The following is a 25115-nucleotide window of genomic DNA, read 5'->3' on the forward strand; positions in this document are numbered from 1 at the left end:
ATTACCTGGGCTTTTTTTTCTCTCCACTGTGGCTTGTGATTTTGGTTTTTGCATTAAAATAATCATATCACTGCTGTTGATGGATTTTACTCATAATTAACACCATCTGTGTCTAACAAAGACCTTCAGTCTTTCTGGTATTCAGCTGCCTGCAGAGGCCATGCACTGAGCTGCACACCCACCTGTCTACATCTGCAGCGTGCTAATGAAAGCAATGAATCTTAGCTGTGGACACTTTCCCAGGAAAATTGCAGAGCAATGAAGAAAATTGAAGTATATTGTCACAAATAAGGCTTTCTTCTGGAAATCACTTTTCAATTAAAGCAATAATGATGCACACTCAGTACTTATTATAAACACAGTAAAGATAAAATTAAAAATACATATGACCAAAAATCTTACTTAATGATGTATGGTTTTAAAGGGTGTTGACTGGGTCTTTTTGAACCACAGCTTTTGAGATTTTCTGTGAATCAGCTGTAGGAACAACTGAAGTTATAATACTGTTATAATAGTAAAAATCAAGTGACTTGAAAATAAACACTAACAAGAAATTCACTTGTATATTTAAGCTAAATTTTCTTCACATCAGAAAATTTCACCTATTTCATTTGAAAAGTGAGCAGAAGGGGAAGTTTCTTTTTCCTTTTTATGTAAAAATAGGTGGAAAGAACACATATAACTAGATTTACTTCAGCAGGGAACAAAATTTACCAGCTCACAGAAACGGCCAGAAACTGCAGTGTTAGCAAATTAAAATTTGCAAAATATTAAAATTTTACAAGGCCACCAGTTATAAGGTACTGTGTGAGACTTCCCTCGCAAGAATGCAGGGAACAATACTGTACTAATCTACTTGCCAAGACACTGACCACTGTAATTTTAGCAGTTTCAGCAATGGAAAATATAATCTAACAGCATTTCCTTGAACCAGCATTTTAAGTCAACTTCTATATCTCTCAGTCATGAATAATAAAAAAATGTATATATATTAACTCTACTGTGTACTTAGTATAAAGGAACGCTCCAGTAGCCATTTAGTGTAGGTTAATGAGTGTACCAAGACAAAGCAGAACTTTGTAAACATAATTAAAGTATTTTTTTATGAGTAAATTTCACTGTAAGCAGGAAGGCTTGGAAGAAAGCTTAGTACTATTGAAGCCCTACTTAACTTCTCAAACATGAAGACTGAAAGGCTATGTAAAATCCGTACACACTCAGAACACTGGTAAATATATACTTCCGAGTACAGAACCCTGAATTGCATAGGATATCCTCAGCAAAATGATACAGCATAGCCCTAAAACTGGTTATTCGAGAAAAAGGACAAAGTGTCAGACTTTTACATGTCTTGCAAATTGAAAACCAAAAAATACATTCAGAAAACCAAACTGTACCCTGAAAGCTATAATAAAATCAAAGCTCAAACAGAACTCTTTCTATTAACTGATTTCTGATTCTATTAGACACATCTTCAGTTTTTTATACATCAGGCCAATAAGAGCCACTCAAAATTCAGATGTAGCAGCATCAAATTGTTGATTTACAAATGAAATTAAAATGGCTGTTTCCTTGAAGGGCCGTGAAACCAAGAAAGAGTCATCAAAATGTTCTGCAGATTATTCCAGTTAATATGGAAAAGCTTAATGATTTGTAATGAAAATGAGATTGGCAACTAAAAACACTTGAGTTTCATAGACTTACTGAACCATTCAGATAAACTTCATACCTCATGTAAAAGCAGTAACACAGCCTAAACAAACGAAAAATATTTGAATTCTCCTGGGCAGTGACACTGTATCTGTAATAAATTTAAATAAATCCTCACCAGGCTTGCTGTATTTCTGTAGAACATTTTGCTGAACAAAATGAAATGTCTTTCAGAAGACAAAACAGAAGCAGTAGCAAACAAGCAGGAAAGCCAAACACTGTACACTATCACAGGTTATCCTCAAATGTTCCCACAAAAAAAGAAAGCTCATAAAGACTTGAAACAAAGTGCTGCTTTTAGAGGAAAAATATTTTTTCTAGTAAAACTTTCCAAGAGAACTTGGTAATGACATTTTTCTCCTTGTGCTGTCACACAGGAAACTCCTCAAACAGAATACAGATTTCCAGTGCATCCTTCCTAATTTATTCCCATGCAATGGCAAGAAACCAGCATGAGTCCACCAGAAGAAGATACCAGACTAAATGTTGCATTGTTTTATTAAGCAATTTCTAATATAGTATCTCTGACATGTTTCCAGCTAATATTGCTATTGAACAAATAGACAAAATCACCTAGGTTGTAATCATAAAATCTGACTATCAGCATAGGTGAGAAAGAATTGCTTTACTCTAAATAATAAAGACAAGACCAAAAAAATGAACTCAAAGGCACCACAGGAGACAGAAGAACCACAAGAAAACTGTTTTCCTGGAGGTAATGACAATCATTTCAAAAAGTCATCCACATACAGAAGAAAACACAAAAATACAATTAATATGTGCCTTTGAGAGAGAACTTTTATGCAGTCAGATATGTATGTGGATACTTTATACATATATTAGTTGGATAAAAGAAAGAAAATGATGCTGTAGTCAGAATGTCAACAATGAAGTTGCAATCATGACAAGGTGCCTTAACAATTAAAGATGCTTCCATTTTTCTTATAAATTTATTTGGTTAATAGTTTGTGGTGGCTGAAAGTATTTATCTGTGCTCTCTCTTTCCTGTCACAGCACTGATGAAAGAGGTATGGAGAGATGGAAGGTATGTAGCGTATTTTCTGATAGTTTTAGAAACACATAAAGCTTTAAGGAAAGTCTAGGATAGACACATTTGTAAAAAGCACAAAGCAGATGTGTAAGATCACAGTTTTGCCCGTGTTTTGTGATGAAGTACACTGCAGAATCCAAAGTTTGTACCAGGAATAGAGTCAGTACAGAAATATTTTACACCAACACAAAGCTAGTTAATTGGCTCTCCTGAGATGCAGGACTAACTGGTATGGAGGATGTTGAAGCTGCACCATTTTCTGAGCTCAGATCTCTGCAAATAGCATTGCACTGGATGTGCAATTTCATCTGGTAGTACTCTGGCAGAGTGTCTGTCAGAGTGATGAACTGGGCAGCATAAAAATGCTCTTAGTGTACCCTCCTCTCACAGCTGTGACAACCTTCGCACTTCAATTCAGCCCTCATACTACAATTAATCATGACACATGTTTGCCTGACAAAACTCTGTAGTCTTTTCACTCTTCCCTTCAGTATCTAATGAAGCAGTGTTGTTTTCCCATCGTTCTTGATGCCTCTTTGGTGTGAAGTCATGCAGTATTCTTTTGTGGACATACCTGTCATTGCATCTATAAATCTATTGACAGATTAAGAGTCTTGGATGTATAGATCACTGGCAAGATCTAGAAGATGACAGCTCACACTAGCACTCGTCAGCTTAGGACTGATGACACAATTTTAGTAACTCTATGTGTAAGACCCAGGACAGCTGAGAGTCGCTGGCCCAGGCAGAACACACAGCTCTGGAAAGCACTGTTAAGGGAAAGCACACAATGGTGAATGTGCCCATCTGTCTGATGGGAGCACTAGAGCTGCTCTGTCTGCACTGATCCTGGTCAAGCTGTAGTCTCTGCTCCAGAATGCTTTGTTGAGGATATCACAATCATTCCTCTCACTCTACCTTATTTCCTGTTTGACCAAATTCTCAAAGGAATTACTTTTTCCAAGCATGCACTTGTGGAATTTTAATAGACTGATGTATCACTGCATTTTGATTCTGCATTGCTGAAAGGGGTGTCAGGTCAGCAGAATAAAATAAAGCAGAATTTTTCCCTCCAGGGATATATCTGCGATGTGCCTAACATGAATTAATCTACTAGTGAGCATTTACAAAAAAACCCCAGAAAATACCAAGATGTGTGTTTGGAAGTAAAAGAGGGTAAGAGAGAAGAAAGGAGGAGAAATCAAAGAAAAGTGTGCAAGTACAGTATGTTAACTTCAGGTTACTGAACTTAAACTGCAGCATGAGTTAAATGTTGACTGAAAATCAAGAGAAATGGCCAGTTAAAACCCTTGTTCAAGCAGTCAATAAACTGGTAGCAGTACATGGATTGGGTGGCCCAAAGAAACCTCAAATATCCCAGAGACTCTCCCATGTTGTCAGCTTTGCTCTCCTTGAGGAAAACAACCAAAGACTTGAGAATGCAGTGCCTAAAATTCATTATATAATCCATTAATTTCACAAAAGACAATTATCCCAACAGACAGCTGTAGTTGATCTGAAATTGAAACGTAAGTGGAAACAGGTTTTAATCTAGTCCACACTTTTGACCTGGAAATACCAGGCATCCAGAAGCTTTGCCATTGTGCTTTTAAAAGTGTTAGGAAGATCTTCACAAAGGGACCACCTTATGTACTTCACTGGTGACGTATTAAGGAAAAATTGCTAAAATTAATGAAAACACTCATTGCAACATTAAGAAGGAAAACTAATTATCCTCACTTCAAGAGAGCTTAAGATAGAACTCGAGTTTTCCCACCACTTGTCTCCTCTCCACAAAGAAAACCTCTACCTTAGTTATTTGCATTATGCTTGACACAACCATGGCTTCAAACTTGCACAACACAGAGGTGACATCCATGTATCCAAGAATGCCTTTTGCTGTGCTACTACCTGCCTAAATATCAGAATATACAGATATCAGCAGTGGAATGTCTGATTTTCTGAGCCACAGAATGACTGCTTCAGAACATTATTACTACCATTGCAGACAGCTAGGCAGGCTGTCTCACATGGACTGGCTTTAGCCATCTTAACTGTTGAAGTAATTGAAAGCCTTAAATGTAATGGAAAGCCTTATTTCAAAGAAAAAACAGTAAGCTTGTCATCACAGAACTTTAAATTGCTATTGATACTTCAGAATATCACTCTCCCAAAAGAACTGGATTTAAAGAAGAATATTTTTTTAAGTCCCTTTTTATTTCTGTTGTCTATGTTAGGCTACTAATTTGCCTGTTAGAACACTGAGTGTGTCCAGCTCGATGTGCAAACAAGGGCAGAGTATGAACACTATCAGAATACAGTCTGTTACCCTGGTTTGTATCAAACCACCCCACAGCCCAATGAAACTTTCCATTGCCTGGCCCAATATACAAAACTGTATGAGAACATCGGTGTAAATCTAAAAAATACTGATATGCTTTGCAGACTGCTAACAGTTCACCATATCTTGGTAGAAACCTATTACACTCAGAAGCTGGAAATACAGGTATGCAAGATATAATGCTCATACTGTCTAATTCATGTAGAGGTTTTAAGAAGTGCTCCTGTCAGTCTCCCAAGATGCTTTTTTCCTCCTGCAAACTGCAATTTTTTGACAAATATTTTTAGCCTGTATTTCTTATCCTAGTCTTGCTTTTGAAATATTCCACAAAGGTGTCATGAATATAAAAACCATAATTTTTCAATAGTACATGTAATCTCAATACACAAAAGTGGTTTTTCTCTCTATTCATTCTACAGATCTAATGTGACTGTATTCAATTTAGTTTATGTAATATTTTTTTCCCTTTATTTTTGTAGAACCTGTGCTACTATAAAGTTCTTTGCACTCAGGCGATGAAACCAAGCACTGATTTGAAGTAGATGAATGGAGAAATTTAAAGATGTATAATTGCTGCAGGAAGGGAGAGAAAGGAAAATGTACTCAAATACTCACTTTGATGAATCTATGAAGTATATTACAAGAGCACCAATACTAAGAGCGAAGACTAAGACAACCTACAAAAGAAAAGAAAAGAGTAATTAATTAACAGCATTAACCATTTATTATTTTACATACAAAAAAAAAAAAGACAACAAAAATAAATGCTAAGGTAGTTTTATTTCAGTTTTTACTTTTTCAGTTATTATAGTATTTTTCTTTAAAAATATTACTCCTACTTGAACTACAAACTTTATATATTATCACAGAATGCTTTCTTGCATTGAAGAGACAAACAATCTAGCTTTACCAGACCTATCCTTCAGGATTGCTCATTGGTGCATAAACCAAGAGTGATGACAGATGAGACTGAATTTCCATTTATATATGTTTTTGTGAAACTCACTGGAAAAGTGTAAGACTATGTAAAAATATGTATTTACCCTGCACTCCTGTCCATTGGGACTACAGTGACCTTCCAATCAGTTTAAAGCAATAATTGATGCAGCATGTGATGACTGTTACTACTTTTGTTGACAATCTTAACTGTTAAAGCAACAGATATGCACTGGAATAAAAATATCTTGACTCAATACAGGCTTTAGACCTTTTTCTGAAGCTGCTGTCTGATGAATAAGGCTGACTGACAATCACAGTGCAGGAAGGGAACATGCAATGTGCTCATTCTAAACAGACATTAGAAACAGTCTATACATTCCTCTACTCTCAGCTACCACTCAATGCTGTAAAGGCAGCATCTGAAGCAAGATATAATAATTATTACATAACCAAACTCTGGAGCTCTGCATGGCCAATATCAAACCTGTACACAGCTTCCAATAAAATAAACTCATTAATGTATTAATATGACATAATTACTATGACTTGTAAAAATAACGATACAACTGAAAGTTCAAATTGTATTTTCCTTACTTTTAGATCTTTCTGATCATGACTTTTTTACTTTGTGAATGTCTGTAAAAGGGAATTTTTCCTAAATATAAGTATCTGTTGTCTTATTTGATGCATTATCACCCCAACCAGTGAGATCTGATAGTCAATTTCAAGGACTGAAGCATGAAACTCATCAAAAAAACATTTTTACTACCTAAGTCTAACATAATGTTAATATGTAGAGTTTGAATCTTCTTTCATTGGGTACAGGTGTTGCAAGGTGAAATAAGCTATTAAATTCATATCAACTCTTAAAAGTCTCACCACCACAAGAAATTATTTTGGTGAATAGAACTTGTGGATTGTCATCTGACAGTACACCCCAAATTCTGATTAGCAGGGATCCCAAGGCCCATTTTTCTCTGAATTAAGATACTGGGAATCAAATTCTTATGCACATTGCGCCCTACCCATTGGAGCTACAAGCTACCTGTTCCAAGCTACACACAATCACAGTTTGGATCTGAATCAAATCTGGTCCATTATTTATTATCAATCCATTTCAAGGAAAGTCTTTCTTTTTTTAAAAAAAACATCATTTGGAAAGGTGCTGAGTGTTCTGAGAACACAGAGTTTACAATTTTGATGGAATTTTTGATTTTACCCAAACTGGTTTTAAACACAGCTATTCACTTTTAAGTAATTTAAAGTCAAGCACTAGTGCTAAGGTTTTACCCTGCATGCTGTGGAATCATTTATATACTAACAGCATCCTCAAAACCACTACTAAATATAGGTGTCTCCTTTTAGACAAAAACAACAACAAAAACCCAAAGCAAAAAATCCACAAATGAAAAAAAACCCCAACAAAAAAAAACCCAGCAAAACACAACAACCCCAAAAAAGCCAAAGCACAAAAGATATTGTGTTATATCCTCCTATAGCAGGAGTTTTGGGCTGCAGAATGCTGAAATGGCCCATTAATGTTGAAAATTAAATTTTAAAAAAAACACTTGTAATCCATTTGGGACTCTATAAAAAATCCTCTAATTCTTTCACGTTTCACAAAGTATACAAGAACTTGTAAAATTTGAAGGACTTTTATTTTCCTTTTCACATAGCAAATCTTAAGTTACAACATTCAGTCATTGCCTCCTACCCAAAGGAGTCTTCTAGAGCAAACTCAGCACAACAGTTTATCAGCCTTGCATTTCAGGCATATCCAATCCCTTACTAATCATCACTGTGCTGTTTAAATAATGTTATACAGATTTTGGGTAAGATCTCCTAAAACACTTAAGGAATCTAAGTGTTCTATGACAGTTCATACAACTGCCACTAAAACACAAATATCTGTATTTTGTAAGCAGCTCCAGATTCCCATGCTACACCAAAAAGTGAGATATGTATCCAAAACTACAACATTCCCCTTCTGTAATACATATACCTGATTTTAAATCAAGGCTTATTTTCTTTTCTATTGCCTTAAAACACATACCTAACATGATTCATAATGTCTCAAAGAATCACAGAAAAGGTATCAGAAAGGAATGGAATCTTAAACTCCATTTTTTTATTCTGATAGCAGAGAAGCATTTTTCCTTTGCTAAGTGACAGAGGAATTGAGCTGAACTTCAATCCATCAAGTGTGTGGGAAAAGCAGACCCTGAACCAATCAGGTTAGAGTTATATCACAATAGAAAATAAATAAATAGAATTTAACAAACTCCAAACCACTCTTGTATGCTATATGAGAGAGTCTCAGATGCAACATTTTTTCTGTATTCCCTTCTTAATAAAACTGAATGTAACGTGCTTATTTAGACCCAGGATAACAATTACTGAGGTTTTTTTATTGTTCCCTAGATTGCCATGGGAGATAATGCCTATTTTGGAGACCTTACTGTGCTTGAGGAGCGTTACAAACATAGACTCATATCCCAGATTCACAGCAACTAGGATCTAAGGGAGGCAAAAGCATATATGTAAGTGAATTACTGCCTTTTTCGTTAACCAGGCCATGGCAAGAAGCTGACTTGTTCTGTTTATCATTTCAATGTTTTTGGCAAAAACATTGCAATTGCTACACATCTATTATAACTTCCCTCTGTACCAAAGGAAAGAATCCTTTAATGTACAATAGCTTGTTATTTGTTTAAGATTGAGAAATGTGAACTCATATGCTAACAGTTACACTGACTCAGCACTTACTAACAAATTAAAAATAAACACCAATCTCATTAAAGAAAAGAGGGGGAAATAAATAGAATTGTTGCTGCATATCCCTAAATCATTCCTAAAAAAAATTAAAAAAAATTTTAAAGTAATAGAAAAATCCAGCCACGGATTTCAACAGAAGTGTACAATGCCTTTTTGAGGCAAGAGAAACTGCAGATACAATGTTTTTACTTGTAGCAAGGTGTTCCACGGGAGCTTTGACTGCAGCCAAAATTTGGGCATCCATAACAAGCACAAAAAGAAAAAAGAGGAAGAAAAAGAAAGGGAGTTTTGATAAGGTTGTAACAATAATAATATTGCAGGGAAGCACCAACTTTGAGAAACACAGTCTCAGTCAAGGCACGATAAGCACAAAGGGGATCTGCCCACCTTCAGGAGCAGCCCATGTAACAAGGGGACAATCCAAGGGGTGGCACTGTTCCCCCTGCGACTCCATTCAACTGCATTCCCGAACCGACAGGGGAAATGAAAAAGGCTGCTCACGTTAGGCAGGAGGGCTACAGCTAATCTTGAAGAGCCATGTGGGGACTCTAGAGCAGCCACTTCAGTCTCTCATACCCTGTAACACTTGAACGTTCTGGGAAAGGTGAAACAGAACTCTTTGAAGTTTCAAAGGCAAATTCTTGGTTATACAAGATTAAGCTATCCAAACCTAATTAATATAAAATAGCACAACACTCAAGAGGCAAAGCAGAAAATCAATAAAGAAGTAATTGTCTATTTTTATTTTCCTTCAACGTTTAGGTATTAAAATAAGAAGTATGCAGTGAAAAAAAACCAACTTTCAGAAATCCTGTAACTCCTAACATCTCAGGGCATCAGAGAGTTCTTATTTTATCAGACAACAATCTGTTCTGCAGTGTTCATCAAAAATATTTCTTTCAAACTCTTATTCTATGGTTAAATTATTCAACCCTAAGGCTACTGCAATGCTTAGAATATACTAAGTTGTTCATTATTAATATGTTTTGAAATTCACCTAGTTTTCATTTCTACATCCACACAGCAAATTCTGTTAATAAGCTACTCATTTTTATCAGACTAGGATTTAAAACAAAATTCCATTAGTTTTTATATCTCAAATTAGTTATGGAGAACACAAATTATTTCCTATTATACATAAAGCTAAAACTTCGATGATCCATTAAACTTTTGTTACATAAAATTCTGCTCTACTAAGATGCCAACAGCCTGAAGTTTTGATCTAACTTGAAGGAAAATTTTCACACCTTAAATATAAACCCCAAACTTCCTTTAACCATCAAATAAGAAAGCCATTATATTTCTTTTATAGACAGACAGAATTTACTTCTACAGGTTTGTCAGGAATGAAAACCTTAGAAATCTAAGGACACACCTGCTTCAAGTTACATTTCAGAAGTTAGGAATTATGTCTAGTTTGGTGATCCCAGCATTAATTTGCAGACTCTAGGACATGCACCTGCATCTGTGCAATTATTGCAATTTAACAAAAGTAGGACCTGAGCATGTCGTGACCACAGAAGAACCAGGATGGCTTACCTACAATTGCTGCCTCATAACTGACACCCTTTATGCGAAGAAGAAAATTCAGAAAGCATTCAGTGTAAGCAAAGCCGTAAGTGGTAAGAAATTATGCACTGCAGTTGAGACAAACAACTAAGCAAATAATAAATCTTAGATTAATATAAATACAAATGAAATGCTGTTTACTATAAAAAACATAGATGCTTGATTAAAAAAAAAAAAAAAAATCAGTGTTCCACACTTTTTGTATTGCAATAGTTATTTCATTGGTGTGTTTTTATTTATATTACTTTTGGACATAAACCAGTGAACTAAAGCAGATGCTAGATGCCAAACTATAGAATTCATGTAAATTCATCCAACCAAAAGGCCTTCAGAACTTTGTGATTTGTCCAGACAAATAAAATGTATACAGATTTTCTAGGAATTGATAGCAAATTTCTGTTTAGAGGCTTTTTTTCCCCACTATCTCCTGCCTAATAACCAGGAGTAGAGCAGAAGAGGATGTCTCAAATCCATTAACAGGACCTAGGACCATGGTCCAGATGAGGTTGTACACACTTTTCTCTGGGCTTAAACACATTGCCCTGCCTACAGTCCTTCTGCCTCTGCTTCACCTCAACCCTCCTGGGCCAACACAGAAATAACTAACATGCCCAAGGCAAAAGTACAAACTATCCACCATCGACTATGGCGCCATGAACTCCCAAGGGGGTCTGAGAACACCATCCTACCTCACTCAGGTTTGCAAGATCATATTTCTTATTGATTAAATGCTCTCTTAATATTTTCTAGCTTCTCTTTGCCAGCTTCTCTTTAAAGAAAACTGTCTAGGAATGCACCAGTTGTGAGCCACCTTACAAGAGTAAACCCTGAAACACAAGCAAATGAGGGCTGAAGTGAGTGAATAGGAGGAGAAAGATGAAGTGATAAAATAATCAAAAGACTCAACAAGATTCCATCTTGTTCCTATCAGCAATAAATAATAAATGAAAAGCTCAAAAAAGGATACGAGCAAAGTAGGAAAATTTGTCATTTTTTTTAATTCAAAAATTCAGGGAAACAGATTTTGCTGTGAAGATACTCCCTGTATAAGAGCCATGCTTGACAGTAGTTATAAATGCATTGACTCTCATGCAAATACAGGTAAAGTGCAAATTCTACAGCCAGCACCTGCTCTTGATGACAGGTACATGCTAACAGCTATGAATCTTAAGGGTTGTGTCTGCTGGGCAGTGTCCTAGCTACTAAATGGCTCAGTGACTTAGTGATCCTACCAGTTTGCATGCAGAAAAGGCAAGTGGTGCAGGAAAAATACTTTTAAAAAATAATCTACTAATAATTAAATAATTCCTATAATTTCTTTCAACCTCTGAATGTCAGCTAGTATTTAAAATCCAGTTCTAGAAGCAACTAAGCACCTTCAAGCCAGGTGATGAGCAATCCCATCTTTCAGGGAAGTCAGGAAAAGGTTCAAGATCACACAACTCTGAAGAGACTTTACTAACCCTTACTTTTGAAATTGAGGCAATTAAAGCACTAAATCCAAACTTTGCCTATTTTATAGCCACATTAAAAACTTCTCAGAAACCCAAACTTGAAAATGTTTACACAGAAGTAATTTCCTTTCAGTTACATTTTCTGATTTTGTTTTTTGTTTACTGTTATTACACAAAACGGAGTTAACTAAAAAGTTAATCAGCTGTTAAATGTTACAGTAACTAATTTAGTCATCAGCACACAATAAAAACAGTACTGCAAACTTTGGAAGCTTTATGAGATTTTTTGCTATATAAATTTTCCCCTTCAGCAAAGCTCACATAGACTTAGATTTTCCAAGAACAGCCTGAGTTTATCCAAAAGAGGAGGTGAACAGGAGTGAGATATGACTATCTGATAAACAAATGGACAGTAAATTCTCAGTGATCATCTGTCCGAAAATTCATAGCAAGGATTTAATTTTTAAAACAAAAGGCAGCAAATAGGCCAGCGTGAGCTCTGAATGATGACCATGAGCAACCAGAAGGCTTGGTTATTGCTCCCAGTCAAGCCATCCATGTGGTGTGTGACTAAACCATGTTACGTGACTTCTTCAGGCTTCCAATTCTCCCTCATGCCTTCATTTGGCAGGAATACTCCAGGTCAACTCATTAGGGCAACCACTCTTCACTACAGGTGTTTGCAGTGGATCTTGCACTGCTGAGAGCTCTCCAGCTGCCACAGCAATAACACAGAGCCTAAGCAGGACATGGAACAGTGTCAGCACTTCCTATGGCACCATAGGGCTTTAGGCATTAATAGGGCTCTTCTACTTGACTAGAAAGAAGTCAGTAACTCTAAGATAAAGTTTTGCCTATGTTTCTGGAATTACATTTTTGGTCCCACTAAGTTACTACCCAGTATAGTAAGGTTTCAATTTACTACTGAAACTAAAATTCTACATTTATTATAAACACATCTTTAAAAACACAGTTCATATTTAATGGATATCTTTTTACAGACTTGAATAATATTGATAAGAACCAAGTACCTTCATGTATTTTTTTCCCCACACACATTTCCAACCTCATCTGAGGAAGAATTTTAAAAAAGGAAGTATTTTTGCTGTTCTGTACATGCTTCTAATGTATGTTAAGATTTCAGCTTTATTTTGCTTTCTTATACAGGGTGGGGTTTTTTCCCCTCAACTTTCTACTGACATATTAACAATAAAACGAACATTTCTGTTCAATCCATAAATGTGAAAAGATTGAGATTTTCTAATTAGTGAAAAAATACAAGACAAAAAGTCCCATCTGTTAATGATTCTCTGTAGCTTGAAGTTAATTAGGTTTGCTGGGAGAGTGCCTGGCAATATGACCAATTAAAATACATGCAGTTTATCCAATTCAGTATCATGAGCAAAAAAATAGCAATACTTTCTATCAAAATGTGCCATTTTCTAGAGCTAAGTGGATAGCATTAGATGCCTGTAAGCATCTGTGCATGCAAGTTTTGGGGCATTTTTCTGCTCTCCAACCTAAAGAGCACTTCCTCCTGATTATCTCACAGTCCCCCAAATGAAGGTCAAATTCACTTTTTGTGTATTGGTAGAAGAATAACTCTCACTGATTTCCAGTGGGTGTGGGACTGACTCCACAACCACGCTGAGCAAAAGTACTCTCTCGGAGACCAACTGATGCAGATGTCAATGTCCTCCTTTCCAAGCTCCTCACTGTCCCACTGCAGAGAAGAGCCACTAAGAAGCCCACTGGATGTTGTTTTAGAGAAACCAGTGATGAACTGTCAATCAAATCCTGCAAAACTGAAAATCAGCCAGCTCAACTGCAAAACTGGACAAAAGCTGAGAAGCCAAGCCCAGAGCAGGGTCTCCTGTCACACATGCACAGCACCAGATTAGCACTTGTACTGGTGGCTGATTATTCACAGCCCCATGCCCACTGCTCACACTGAGAAAGCCTCTGGTTATTGGGTCAGACCTTAAAATGCAACATGTGCTCATTAATTTTCTGTGTGTTTCTATGCTTCAGTTGTGACAAAACGGGTTTTATCTCCACGTGAAGAATTGGAAGGAAGTGACTTCAGCTTGAACACTGTTCTAACAATACTTTGTCCTACCTCTAGCTAAAGAAAGTGATCACGGTAAGTGAGATGAAGAAGCAAGCAGACTCTTGCACTCTTTGGTATAATGCCTACACAAAAAATCTTCACCTGTGCAAGGAATATCTTGAAAAACACAAAGTGCACTAATTCCTGGGAAAGAATAAAAGCGAAGACATTGCCCCAAAACCACAATCAAATTCTGTATAATTAATTTACAAAATAATCTAACTACATGATGGTCCAGCATCTAGGAAACTAACCAACTGAAATCAAATAAATATATTTACCAGTAAAATATGACAATCATTTTCCAACCACCCCTGATCTGGAATACTGCAATACAGAACTGAAAAATCAATAAACCAAAAAACTCCAAAAAACCCAAATCAAAAAACAAACAAACAAAAAAAACCCACAAAAAAGTGACTGGAAAATGCTGTCTTTTTTTAATTATGCAATTTTCTATTTCTCAACTAGTATTTGGTTAAAAAATAAAAATAAACCACAAAACCAAACAAAATCACAAAAACTAATTTCACAGCTCTTCTCCTTACTTCAATATACTGTACTCCTCACCAGTTACCATTCACAGTTTGTTAACTGACAACAAAATAGAAAAATATCCAAGAAACTGTCAAAGAAAATACAAGATGGAAAACAAAGAGTGGTGGTAAAAATGCCAGAAAGAATAATGCAGTTGGGTGAACAAAACGCTGTGTCTTTAAAATGCTAAAATCAGACAAATGTTTCTGAAGTAAAGGGTTTGAGGTAAAGAAACCAGTCAAATGAGCTCAAAAGAACAAATACAGTTGAAAAAGTGCACCCTCTGAGAATTCAGGCCTCTTTCTCCAATCCAATGTTAAAAACAACGCTTTTTTTTACAGTATTGTACCTATTAACAGTACTGCAAAAGGAACTTCAAGCTTTATTGCCATGTCATAATAAAGTACTAAAAGGAAGTACATTTCTTTGTGAATGAATGGCTTTAAGGACTACATTTAATGAAATTATTTACCTTACACATTCAAGTTAATGTAGATTGTATGGCAGACAAAAGGAATCCTCACATTCCTCAGTTATTTTGACAAACGTCTGACATGCAACCTACACAACAGACAGTCATGCCAAAAAATGTTCAAAGAATTAGAGAAAGAGTAACTGGCTAAGGTTTTTTAATTGGATGGACTGGTAAATTTTCAGACTTTGCTACTCAGATTTCCTGTTACTATTCCCAAATTTTCAAATAGCAGAATTCCCCAAAGAAAGAAAGAAATACCTCCCCTTTCAATTGTTTAAGTTCTTAGTCACAAGAACTCACACATACAGCAAAGGCAGATGCAGCTGTGGACATACTCTCTGAAAAAAATGGAAAGCTCTTGGCTTCAGTAAAGCCTAGTAAAATTTCATTCAAGAAAAAGACTGAATCAAGAATGCTGAAATCATTCAGCACACGGCAAAGCTTTTGAATGCTTGTCAAGGAATGTACTTTAAAACATTATGAAAACAAGACATAGAAGGGAAAAGACACTCTGCTAAGCACATCTGACAGGCTGCAAAAAGAGTTTTCTGCTGCAGTTCTAATATCACAGCTCTCATCTTCCATTTACCATTACCTAACATGGGTGTTTTCTTAAATATTTTGTAATATAATTTCCAGCACTTCTATTTCCAGACCAAACATAGAGTATAACAATTATTGATAGTTGCAAATTCATTGGTCAACTTCTACTCTAAGTCCAGAAACATCCATAACTGTTTCATAAACTACTAAATAGAGATAGCCATAAACACCATGACTTTTTTAATAGGGACCACTGAACCCTTGGACATTTGCATGAGGATTTTCAGAAGCTCTCTGTTCCTCAACTTGTGTTGTCTACTCAGTGATTTACCACAGCTTAATATCAACTACATCAGAAGCTTTCTGTGACAATTAACAGAGATACCAAACATAGGATTATCAATGAGCAAAACGAACAAAAGGAAGTGATGCTACATTGCAAGGGGGGAATCTTGGCAATAGAGGAAAAGAGCTTAGTATTTTTGAAAGTCACCTTTGTAAGCATGTTTTTCCTCCTTCTTCTCTGCCACTATTTTTCCTTCAATCATTTTGCCAAAATTGATAGCTTTGACTGATAGCCAGAGGAAAATATCTCTCATACCAATCTGCTTTAAGACAGAAAAATTGACTTTTTTATCACTAGGAATTGATCTAAACCTACTTCATCATCCAGCTATACATAAGAATTTGTAAATAGAAAAAGCTACCTTTAATTAGTGAACAAAATAAAATGATACAGAGCAAGTCTGAGCACTCACTAAATTTTAGTCATAGTACAGTCTGAAGACGTCTGATGGTTCTATACAAAGGCATAAATCTCAATCATTTTTCAGGGGCTACATCAAAATATAATTTTAATCAGGCCCCTCAGTTTCCCACAGCAACAAAAATATAGACAATGTGAGCTCTTTTGTTTTTTAGATTAATTTGAACTGAAAAGCCTGCCAATTGATTACTTGAAACAGTCACTGATCCTGAGATGTGAGATCTCCATGTAGTTAGATAATGAAATTTAGCAATTTTAGTGGAGAAACTAAACCTAAAGTAGACTGTTCAGAGTTGTGGTGATCTTAGTTTATGGGTAAACATTCACCCACAGTAAAAAAGACATTTTCAGTGATCTTTGGAAGTACACTAAAGAAATGTTCATAGAGTGGTTTCTGTGACTTGAAAAAACATGAACACGTATTTTCCTTTTATCTTATGTAAAATTCGCACAAGTACAATTATATGCTATTATAAGTCAAATCTTGACTCACAGCTTGGTGCAAGGCTGCACTGATATACAGAGGTCTCTTCAGACCTTGATATTTCAGAGAAAAGCAAGGAAGCCTTTGATGCCATCAATTACAGGCACTGGTGATTTCCATATGGTAATCATCAAGGTGATGGCATGTGAATATTGTTAATCTGGAATTATGATTCAACATTATGTACCAAGTGATAGGAAATTCACATGAGGTATGAAAATTAATAAATGATTTGCAACTATCACTAAGACCAATGCAGAAAAGAAATGGTGCAGCAAGCCAATGTAAAAGCTATTTTTACACAACAAACCTTTTCTTGCAGTGAATATTTTTTCCTAATTTTAGAGTGGTTGGATGGAAAGATCAGTTTCTCTGTAAGGATGCAAAGATGGATTTATTCAGCAAACTTGCTCCCTGCAGAGGAGCTTTCCTGTTTTGCTACGTAGCTATATCATTCTAAAATGGAAAGCTTTATTGTGAGCCTTTTTTTATGTGGTTTGAAGATAAAATAATATAATCACATGGCCAAAGGCTTACAGAAGCAACTTCAAATGCAACTCTCTCTAATAGCCGTTTAAGACCCTTACGTTTAAAAAAATGCAGCAGTGACCAGTAAATGTGGCCTTGAAACCAATTGTTACCTCAGCTGACCTTTTCTCTTGCTTGTGACAACATTGTCAGTTCCTTTCACTTTCACCCTCTGGTGTCATGGCTTTTATTCTTCTTTTTATATAACATGAAGAGTTTAATTAAAAAAAACCCAACCTTCTCAAAATCCTCCTCTCCTCTGGGTCCACAGTCTTTGCACCTTTATCTGACTTTGCTAGCCTGCAGTATTTCTCAAAAGTATCCTTCTTTTTTCATACCAACACCCTCTCTTGAAGATAGAGACCTAGGAAATAGCCTGCCTTCCCCTCTGCACTGCTTTATAGGGTCCCTGATGAAGGGCTAAGAAGGAAAGGCTACTGAGTTTCATTGTGGTGTGGTCTTTTTCACAAGCATAAAAAACCAGAGGGTGGAGAACAACATACAACTTCAGTTGATGTTCTGTCTCATAAATGTCAATTGGTACCTAATTTTTACCCTTTTCTGTATGCTTGCTTCAGCCTAGCTATATTCTCTCTCTAAGGCACTTATGCAAACCACCAAAAAAACAAAATTGGGAAAACTACCAGGTGATCACATACCTGTCATGGTGAAAGATTTATAAAAGGTATTGCTATGACTCCATGTCTTTATGTTAATACGCATTTTTAAGTTCACATTTTACCAATATTACAAAAAGGGCAGAATTTTAAAGTATATAATAGGTTTTAAGAGGGCTTTTTAAAAAAAATATATATATCTTGCATGAACTATAAAATATCCAGGAGCAAAGCTTGTGAAAGACACAGTGGTTTTCTCTGAATAAGTAGTACAGAATCTGGCTGAGATTCTGGTAAGGTAAATCATGCTACTGAAGTATAAACCCTTTTTTATTTTAATGTGCTTTCCTTCTCTGCCTCCTGAAACTCTACTTAGTATTGATCTCCCACAGAGATTCAGTCCTGTGTTACTTTATACAAAACTTTTTATTTTAAAATAGGTCACCTTACTAAAATCTATGCTTACACAGAAAGTTTGAAAACTGGATGCAAGGAAATTGCCTTTTTAACATGTCTTTATCTGTAAGAAGAGTTTAAGTCTTTAGTCTGGGATGAGAAGTCTCATTCTCCCAGCTGTAGGCCCTCCACTGTGCTACACAAGAGCCCCACTTCCCTGATGGTCAGCCTCCCCTAGAGACACTGCTCTTGTCTAGTAAAGAACTTGGCAGACGGAAGAGAAAGAACATCAGGGTGAGTGAGTGAGTGGACTGTTTCAGTTTTGCATCAAACCAAAATCCCATCAACCCCTGGCTGTTACAAATGACCTCCTCCCTCCTCTCAACCAGCTCACTGCTCATACACAGCCCCACACACATGAACCAAAGGTGAGAAAATCCAACAAAATTATTAAAAGTAGTCCAATGAGACTTGAAAAATGGCAGTGAAACTTAAAAAGTGTTTATACCAAATCTGCAAATGAGAACTATTTATGCTGTGGTGATGACACTGCACAAGAACAAACACTGTCAAGCCCTTATACTAACAAATAATTTGTTTTCTCAACAGCTTGGCTGACGTGCTTCCTTTCTGACTCTCAGGCAGAGCTGGAAGAAAGCGCTTTCAGTGTTCATAATTTCAAACACTACAGTAAAACTCCTTTTGCTGATTGCCTAAAACCTCAGAATGCCTCTCTGATCAATCTTATGACAAAGACCTATGTAAAAGCGTGCCAAGGCAGACTGCTGACTCAGAGAGGAAGTCCATGTACTGATTCATTAACATGACTGCCAGCAGCACTGACGTGTTCCTTGGAGAGATCTTGCTCAAGCAGTTTCTCAATTCATAGTTTGGTTTCTTATTGTGCTTCCTGGTATATTAGACAGCAGGAAGACCAAACACACATCCCTATCTGCTAACAGACCTGACTTTGAAGCTGCAACTTTCTCTTAACTCCAAGAGCTAGAGTAGGATGTCACTAGTAACAAGAAATGCTGCAGGGCTGTTCCACAACATAAAACATGGGCATGAGGAAAGGTGCTGTGGATGAGCAGAGCCCTTGTTAGAAAGGTGACACACAGAGTTTGCACCAACCAGGCAACCCCGAGATAAACACTGCCATAGACAGTGGAGGTATAAGCTGCACAGCAACCAAGCAAACTGTCTTATTATTGTTCCAGTTCTCGAGTGAATTAGAAGCAAATGACCACTCTATTGAAAAAATAGAGCACCTGTTTACATTTTGTGAAGTCTGACTCTTTACATAATTTTCTAGAACAAATACCAAGACACAAAGAATGCTTTAATACATATGATTGTACATGACAACTAAATCAACTTGTCCTTGTGGAAATTTTCAGACAAAACGGCTGTGTTCATGTTTATTACCATTACATTTTTTTTAAAAAGTCAGTTAGTTAAACAATAAATCGGTGGAAACATACACAGATAACAATTTTATCAAAGATGGGGAGTCCATCCATTTCAGACCAGTCAACGGTCTCTAGATGCATGTTTTTTTAACTCTTTTTACAAATCTTGTTACAATCAGATTAAGGTGTTAAATCTCAGCCTTTGAGCATGAGAACCTTCATTGCATGGCCCTAATTCCTCTCATCTGCGATGTTCTATTTTGTGTAAATAATTAAATGTCCTTGGAAAGGAGAACATGCCACATCTCCCACAACCAAGTTAAGTGCTATAGTTTGTTTCTGTCTCCTTTTAAGTTTGAATGCTTGTTTTCAAGTAATATGGTTTATCATAAAGGAATTTAATCCTTTTTTTGCCCACCCTCCTGTTTTTTTTTTTTTTTTTGAGTTGCCAGTTCTGTTCATTTAACTGTTTTTGGAAATGATCCCTATTAATTTTTGCCAAAGAAAATAAATGTTCTGACATTGTGCTAAGGCTAGCAAATTAGGTGGGATTTCATTTAAACAAAGCAAATTGCAACAAAACTGCCAAAAACCCCAAAGTGATCCATTATACACACAAAGACAGTTAGCTTAAGCCCAGATCCATTTATTATGCAACAAATTCAAGAGTCTAATGCCTTCAGTGTAAAGCTTTGGGAAGTAATTGTCCATTCTAATCAGATTCGTGAAAACTATATTATTTCGCTGGTTAGCAGGTTTGAATTTTTGTGTCTACTTTACACAATTTTGTTTTATTATATAAATCTTTTTCAATGGAAGAAATATCAGATAAATCCAATTGCTCAAAAAAAAAAAAAACAAACCCCTCTGAGTTTACAGTTTAAAAGGTGAAAAACTGTGTAATTCATAGAATAGTATAATACCTTCACCACTAAATAACCCATTTTTTTTTCCTGACAATCTAGACGAGTTTGAAGAAGGAAGAAGGAAAAAAAAACATGGGAAAAATGGGGCCTGTTGTGATAGGACAAGGGGTAATGGCTTTAAACTGAAAGAAGGCATGTTTAGATTAGATACAGGGAAAAGGAGGTGCAGATGCTGATCTCTTCTCTGTGGTGACAGTGACAGGACCCAAGGGAATGGCCTGAAGTTGTGTCAAGGGAGGTTTAGGTTGGGTATCAGGAAAAGGTTCTTCACCCAAAGGGTGGTCTGGCTGGAACAGGCTCCCCGGCGATGTGGTCACAGCACCAAAAGCCTGACAGAGCTCAAGAAGCATTTGATCAATGCTCTCAGACACATGGTGTGACCCTTGGGCTGTCCTGTGCAGGGCCAGGGGCTGGACTCAATGATCCTTGTGGATCCAGACCAACTCAAGATTCTATGATTATAATCTGGATTTCTCCGTTTCATTATGTGGCATTACTTATGGCAAAGAATTTTCATAGGATGCAGTAAATTGCATTAATATCTAAAACTCACATTATAAAGAAAGTACCTGCCTAACAGTTTTCCTTTAATAACCAAAAAATTTAAAAGTGCACCAAAGTATCGATACCTAATTTACGTGTCCTCCAGTAGCACTACATTTCACATAGAACTCATGCCTTTTATTATATTTGGGTTTGGGTTTAGATTATTTTATTAAAATATTATGAATTACTTTATCTGGGAAGTATAAGCTGTATTTTAAAATATATATGAACAATTAAAATTGTCTCAACAAAGTGCCTTAAAATAATATGCTACAGCTAGTGCTCCTGCAGTAATAGAAAGGCAGACTAGAACAATAAAACTCACTCTCTATTGCTACAAGGTGTATGGCTAGTAACAAATCCAACTTCGGCTTTTTAAAAACGGAGCAAGATATTCATATGAATCATCTTCCATTTCAATAACCTTGTCACACTAAAAAAATGTTTGTTGAAGTTATTATCTCACCACTTTTTAAAATCAAGTATTTAACCGCAATGACTCAGTTATTAAATAGTTCTCAATTTGTCCAGAAGCTTTTAAACTCTGTGGCCAGATCAATGTCCATATATTTGATGCTCCTCTGTAGTCTCTTGATGAATGCACAAACTAAAAAGAAAAATGTACATTGCACAAGTGCATTGCTATCCCTTTTTCACAGAAAAAAAAGGAGAAACTGTTATTACTCTGTGATGTCAGAGTAAAATGTTCTCAGTATATGAATAGCATTTGCTCATGTTGCCATAGAGTCAAAGCATGAGGATTTTATAATCTTACTTTCCATTTATTCTGTATTTGTTCACATCCTCAAAATACTGTCTCTAGCAGACTGATAAAAAGCCCATACTTTCATCTTTTTTACAACAGAAAACATTTTAATGGACAAAAGACTACAGCTACTGAAGCTGCTTGACTGTGATGCAGGATTCAAAGGACACTCTGAAATACTACTTCCAAGAACACTGTGATGTGGTAGTGCAAAACACAGGAATTCAGGGGAATTTGCATATTTCCAGGCTCAGACTGTCCATGGCAGTTTAGGAGCTCAATTGCTATATAACTCTACAGGCTTGCATGCCCTGGTTTGGTGTTGGGGCTGGGAAGGCTACAGGGGTGAGTTCTGTGAGAAGCTGCTGAAGTTTCCCTATGCCCAGCACTGCTGCTGGTAAGGCCAAACCCAGCAGTGATGGTGGTGGCTCTGTGGAGGCTGTGTCTGGGGAAAGGCAGGAAGCAAACCACAGACAGAGCTAAACAAAAAAGAACAGATTATGCCCAGCATATACATTAACTTCTATTTAACCTAAAATCCGACATATTAATTTTTTCTGTTTATAGCATGCACATTTTCTTCATGCTATTTCTTTCTCACCATGTGGACTGACACAGTTGAAAGGTAGACCACATAAGTTTTATATGAATAGTGTACTTCAAAAATTGTTCTGGCAAGTTGTTTAACGAGCCAGGTTGTTCTCTGCTAGTCCCTGTGCAGCAATGTGTGTTTTGCATATGAGACCTATGTGTTTGAACTTCTCATTGAAAGACCACAATTAAGCCTGATTGTGTAAAAACTGAACCTCTTTTAAAAACACAAACTTTTTTTTTTAAATTTTAGCTTTATACTCATCTTGAATTCTTCTGCTCATTGTATGTTTTTAACTAAAATTCACTTCAAATCCCACTTCAAGTAATGAACTTAAGACAACCTTTTAGATTACCTTTTTTCCTGCACTGAATCAAACTCAGTTTGAACCAACAACTGACACTCAGCTGTCCTCATTATCCTATTTTTCAATATGATGACTTCAAGCTCTTTAATGATCAACAGTATAGCAGATAATATGCATTAGTCAGTTTTTTAACGTCACAGCAATAAAGTTGCATAAGCCATGAATTTAAAACCTCCTTTAGTTGTAATTTCACGGATTGTAGTTTATAATAAATCCCCATGTTTGGATTTTTTCACCATAGCAAAGCAACTTGCCACTCATAACCAATTAATCAATATTTAACTTCTTAATCAAATTCTTTCTTTTTTCAGTTAAATTATATTGTAGGTTTTCACTGATTATTGTGCCGTTTTATTGATTTATGTATGATTTATTGGATTTACAATTTGGAGAGGCCTGTAAAGCTGAATAGTATTACAATAATAAATATAAAACAGATACAGACAATGTTATAAATTTGAATACTATGATGGAAATCAGTATCAAAATAAGACTTGCTCCAACATCTTAAATTAAGCTCTGATACACTGAGCTTAACTGGTGGTATACAAAGAGAGCAAAATGACTTTTAACAACACTTACAACACTTGAAAAAATTAATGAAAAAAAATTTATATTTGTATGCTGTTTTTTCTTATTTAGAGATAAAAATTTATTGGCATCATTCAGTTCTGAAAGCTTTTTTAAACCTCAGTTAAAGGTAAATTTTACAGCAGAAAAGTACTGTCCTTTTGCATTCATCACGTTAATAAACTACTTCCATACAATAATTTTTTATTTTAAAAAATGTACGTTTGGCTCAAAAAAAGTTATGTAAAACTATATGTAGTTTTCTGTATTATTTGGACTATAAAAGAAAGTCAAACTGTTATTTCAACCATTTCAAAAATATATTTGGATTTTTTTTTATTTCAGAAATGATTGTATTCTAATAGATAAATGTTATTTGATGAGTAAGAAAATTACTGCTTTGTGTGAAATCTAAAATAGTATCAAACGCAACTTTGATTGTACCAACTTGTCAGATATCACAAAAATAACCTGCCTGTTATCTATTTCCATCAGTCTCATTATCCTTTCACTGTTTCCGAGTGCAACTGATTATTACTGCTGACGTATTACCCATCTGGAAATTCATCACCTTCTTAAGGACCTTGCTGCTTTACTAACAACTAACTTCCTCAGTGAGTCTCCAGCTTTGCAAAGGCACTCATTAAAATTCACAGGTTTAAGTGTTTACTGCTTTGTTCTCATTGCAAACACTGGAAAATGCTGTTGGGGGGAAGAAAAACAAATAAACCTTCCAAAGAATCTTATGAATAAATAACAAAACAGAAAGTACATTATCAGGTTTGGCTCACTGTTCTTAGCTCCAATATGGTGTCACAGCATAACAAGGTAATTAATGTAGCATCAACAGCAAAAGGATCACTTTCCATTCTGCCTCAGTGTATGTCTTTTTATCTACTCTGCATAGTTGCTAAAGGGGCAAAGAGAAACTGATTTTGTTCAATTTTGTGATTTTTGGAGTGACATTGAAGTTACAATTCCTCTGATAGATCCAACTTGAATTTATACTCAATAGCCAACTGTATATTTGTTTTTATGCAATGTCCCTGTCAAGCAGTATCTAACTTCAGCATACACTGTCAAATACCTTCTAAACCTTTAGGAAACTTTAAAAAGCAGAAACATTTACAGAAATTTACCCCGTACCAACATAATTAACTTCTAGCAACTTTTTTGTCCTGTTAGATTACATTCCACAAACTAGAAAGAAGGGCCAGCCTATTCTCTGTTGTCTCCTCTGTTGGTACATTTTCTATCAGCTCCTGTTGCCCTTTCATCCATCGCCTGACATTCACACACAAGTTTTCCACACACATTTTCTTCTTCATGGAAGATGTTCTTTACACTTTTTGGTAATGAGGTTTTGTGCTCCACATATATAGATCACTCTAAGCAGGTTTGCTTTTGGCATGACAAAGGACAGTGTCTGAACTCTGCCAGAGTGGAGATTCTTACCTGCTCCCCTGTTTCTCTGCTGCCTGCTAACTGACCACAACTGCTTGTTAGCAAATGTGCTTGTTTTGCCTTGCAATGTCTGTGCAGGGCTGGCTGAATACATCGCATATATATTGCATAATACTTCACATCACACAATTATTCAAAATAATGGAAGATAATGATAATTTTACTGAACATACTTGA

The 25115-nt window shown here is 35.9% G+C and overlaps 1 protein-coding gene across 21 annotated transcripts in view; it reads right to left on the reverse strand.

Annotated features, from left to right (window-relative positions):
- Positions 1 to 25115, reverse strand: part of KCNMA1 (potassium calcium-activated channel subfamily M alpha 1) — a 430367-nt gene that overhangs the window by 226882 nt on the left and 178370 nt on the right. For all 21 annotated transcript variants that reach the window (XM_085063987.1, XM_085064006.1, XM_085063988.1 and 18 more), the window contains exon 3: positions 5718 to 5779. In XM_085063987.1, coding sequence (XP_084920113.1) covers positions 5718 to 5779 — 62 coding nt within the window. The remainder of the gene's footprint in view (positions 1 to 5717; positions 5780 to 25115) is intronic.

The sequence above is a fragment of the Lichenostomus cassidix genome, chromosome 6 (assembly GCF_008360975.1).
Source record: "Lichenostomus cassidix isolate B80296 chromosome 6, HeHo_3.0, whole genome shotgun sequence".
Taxonomy (NCBI): domain Eukaryota; kingdom Metazoa; phylum Chordata; class Aves; order Passeriformes; family Meliphagidae; genus Lichenostomus; species Lichenostomus cassidix.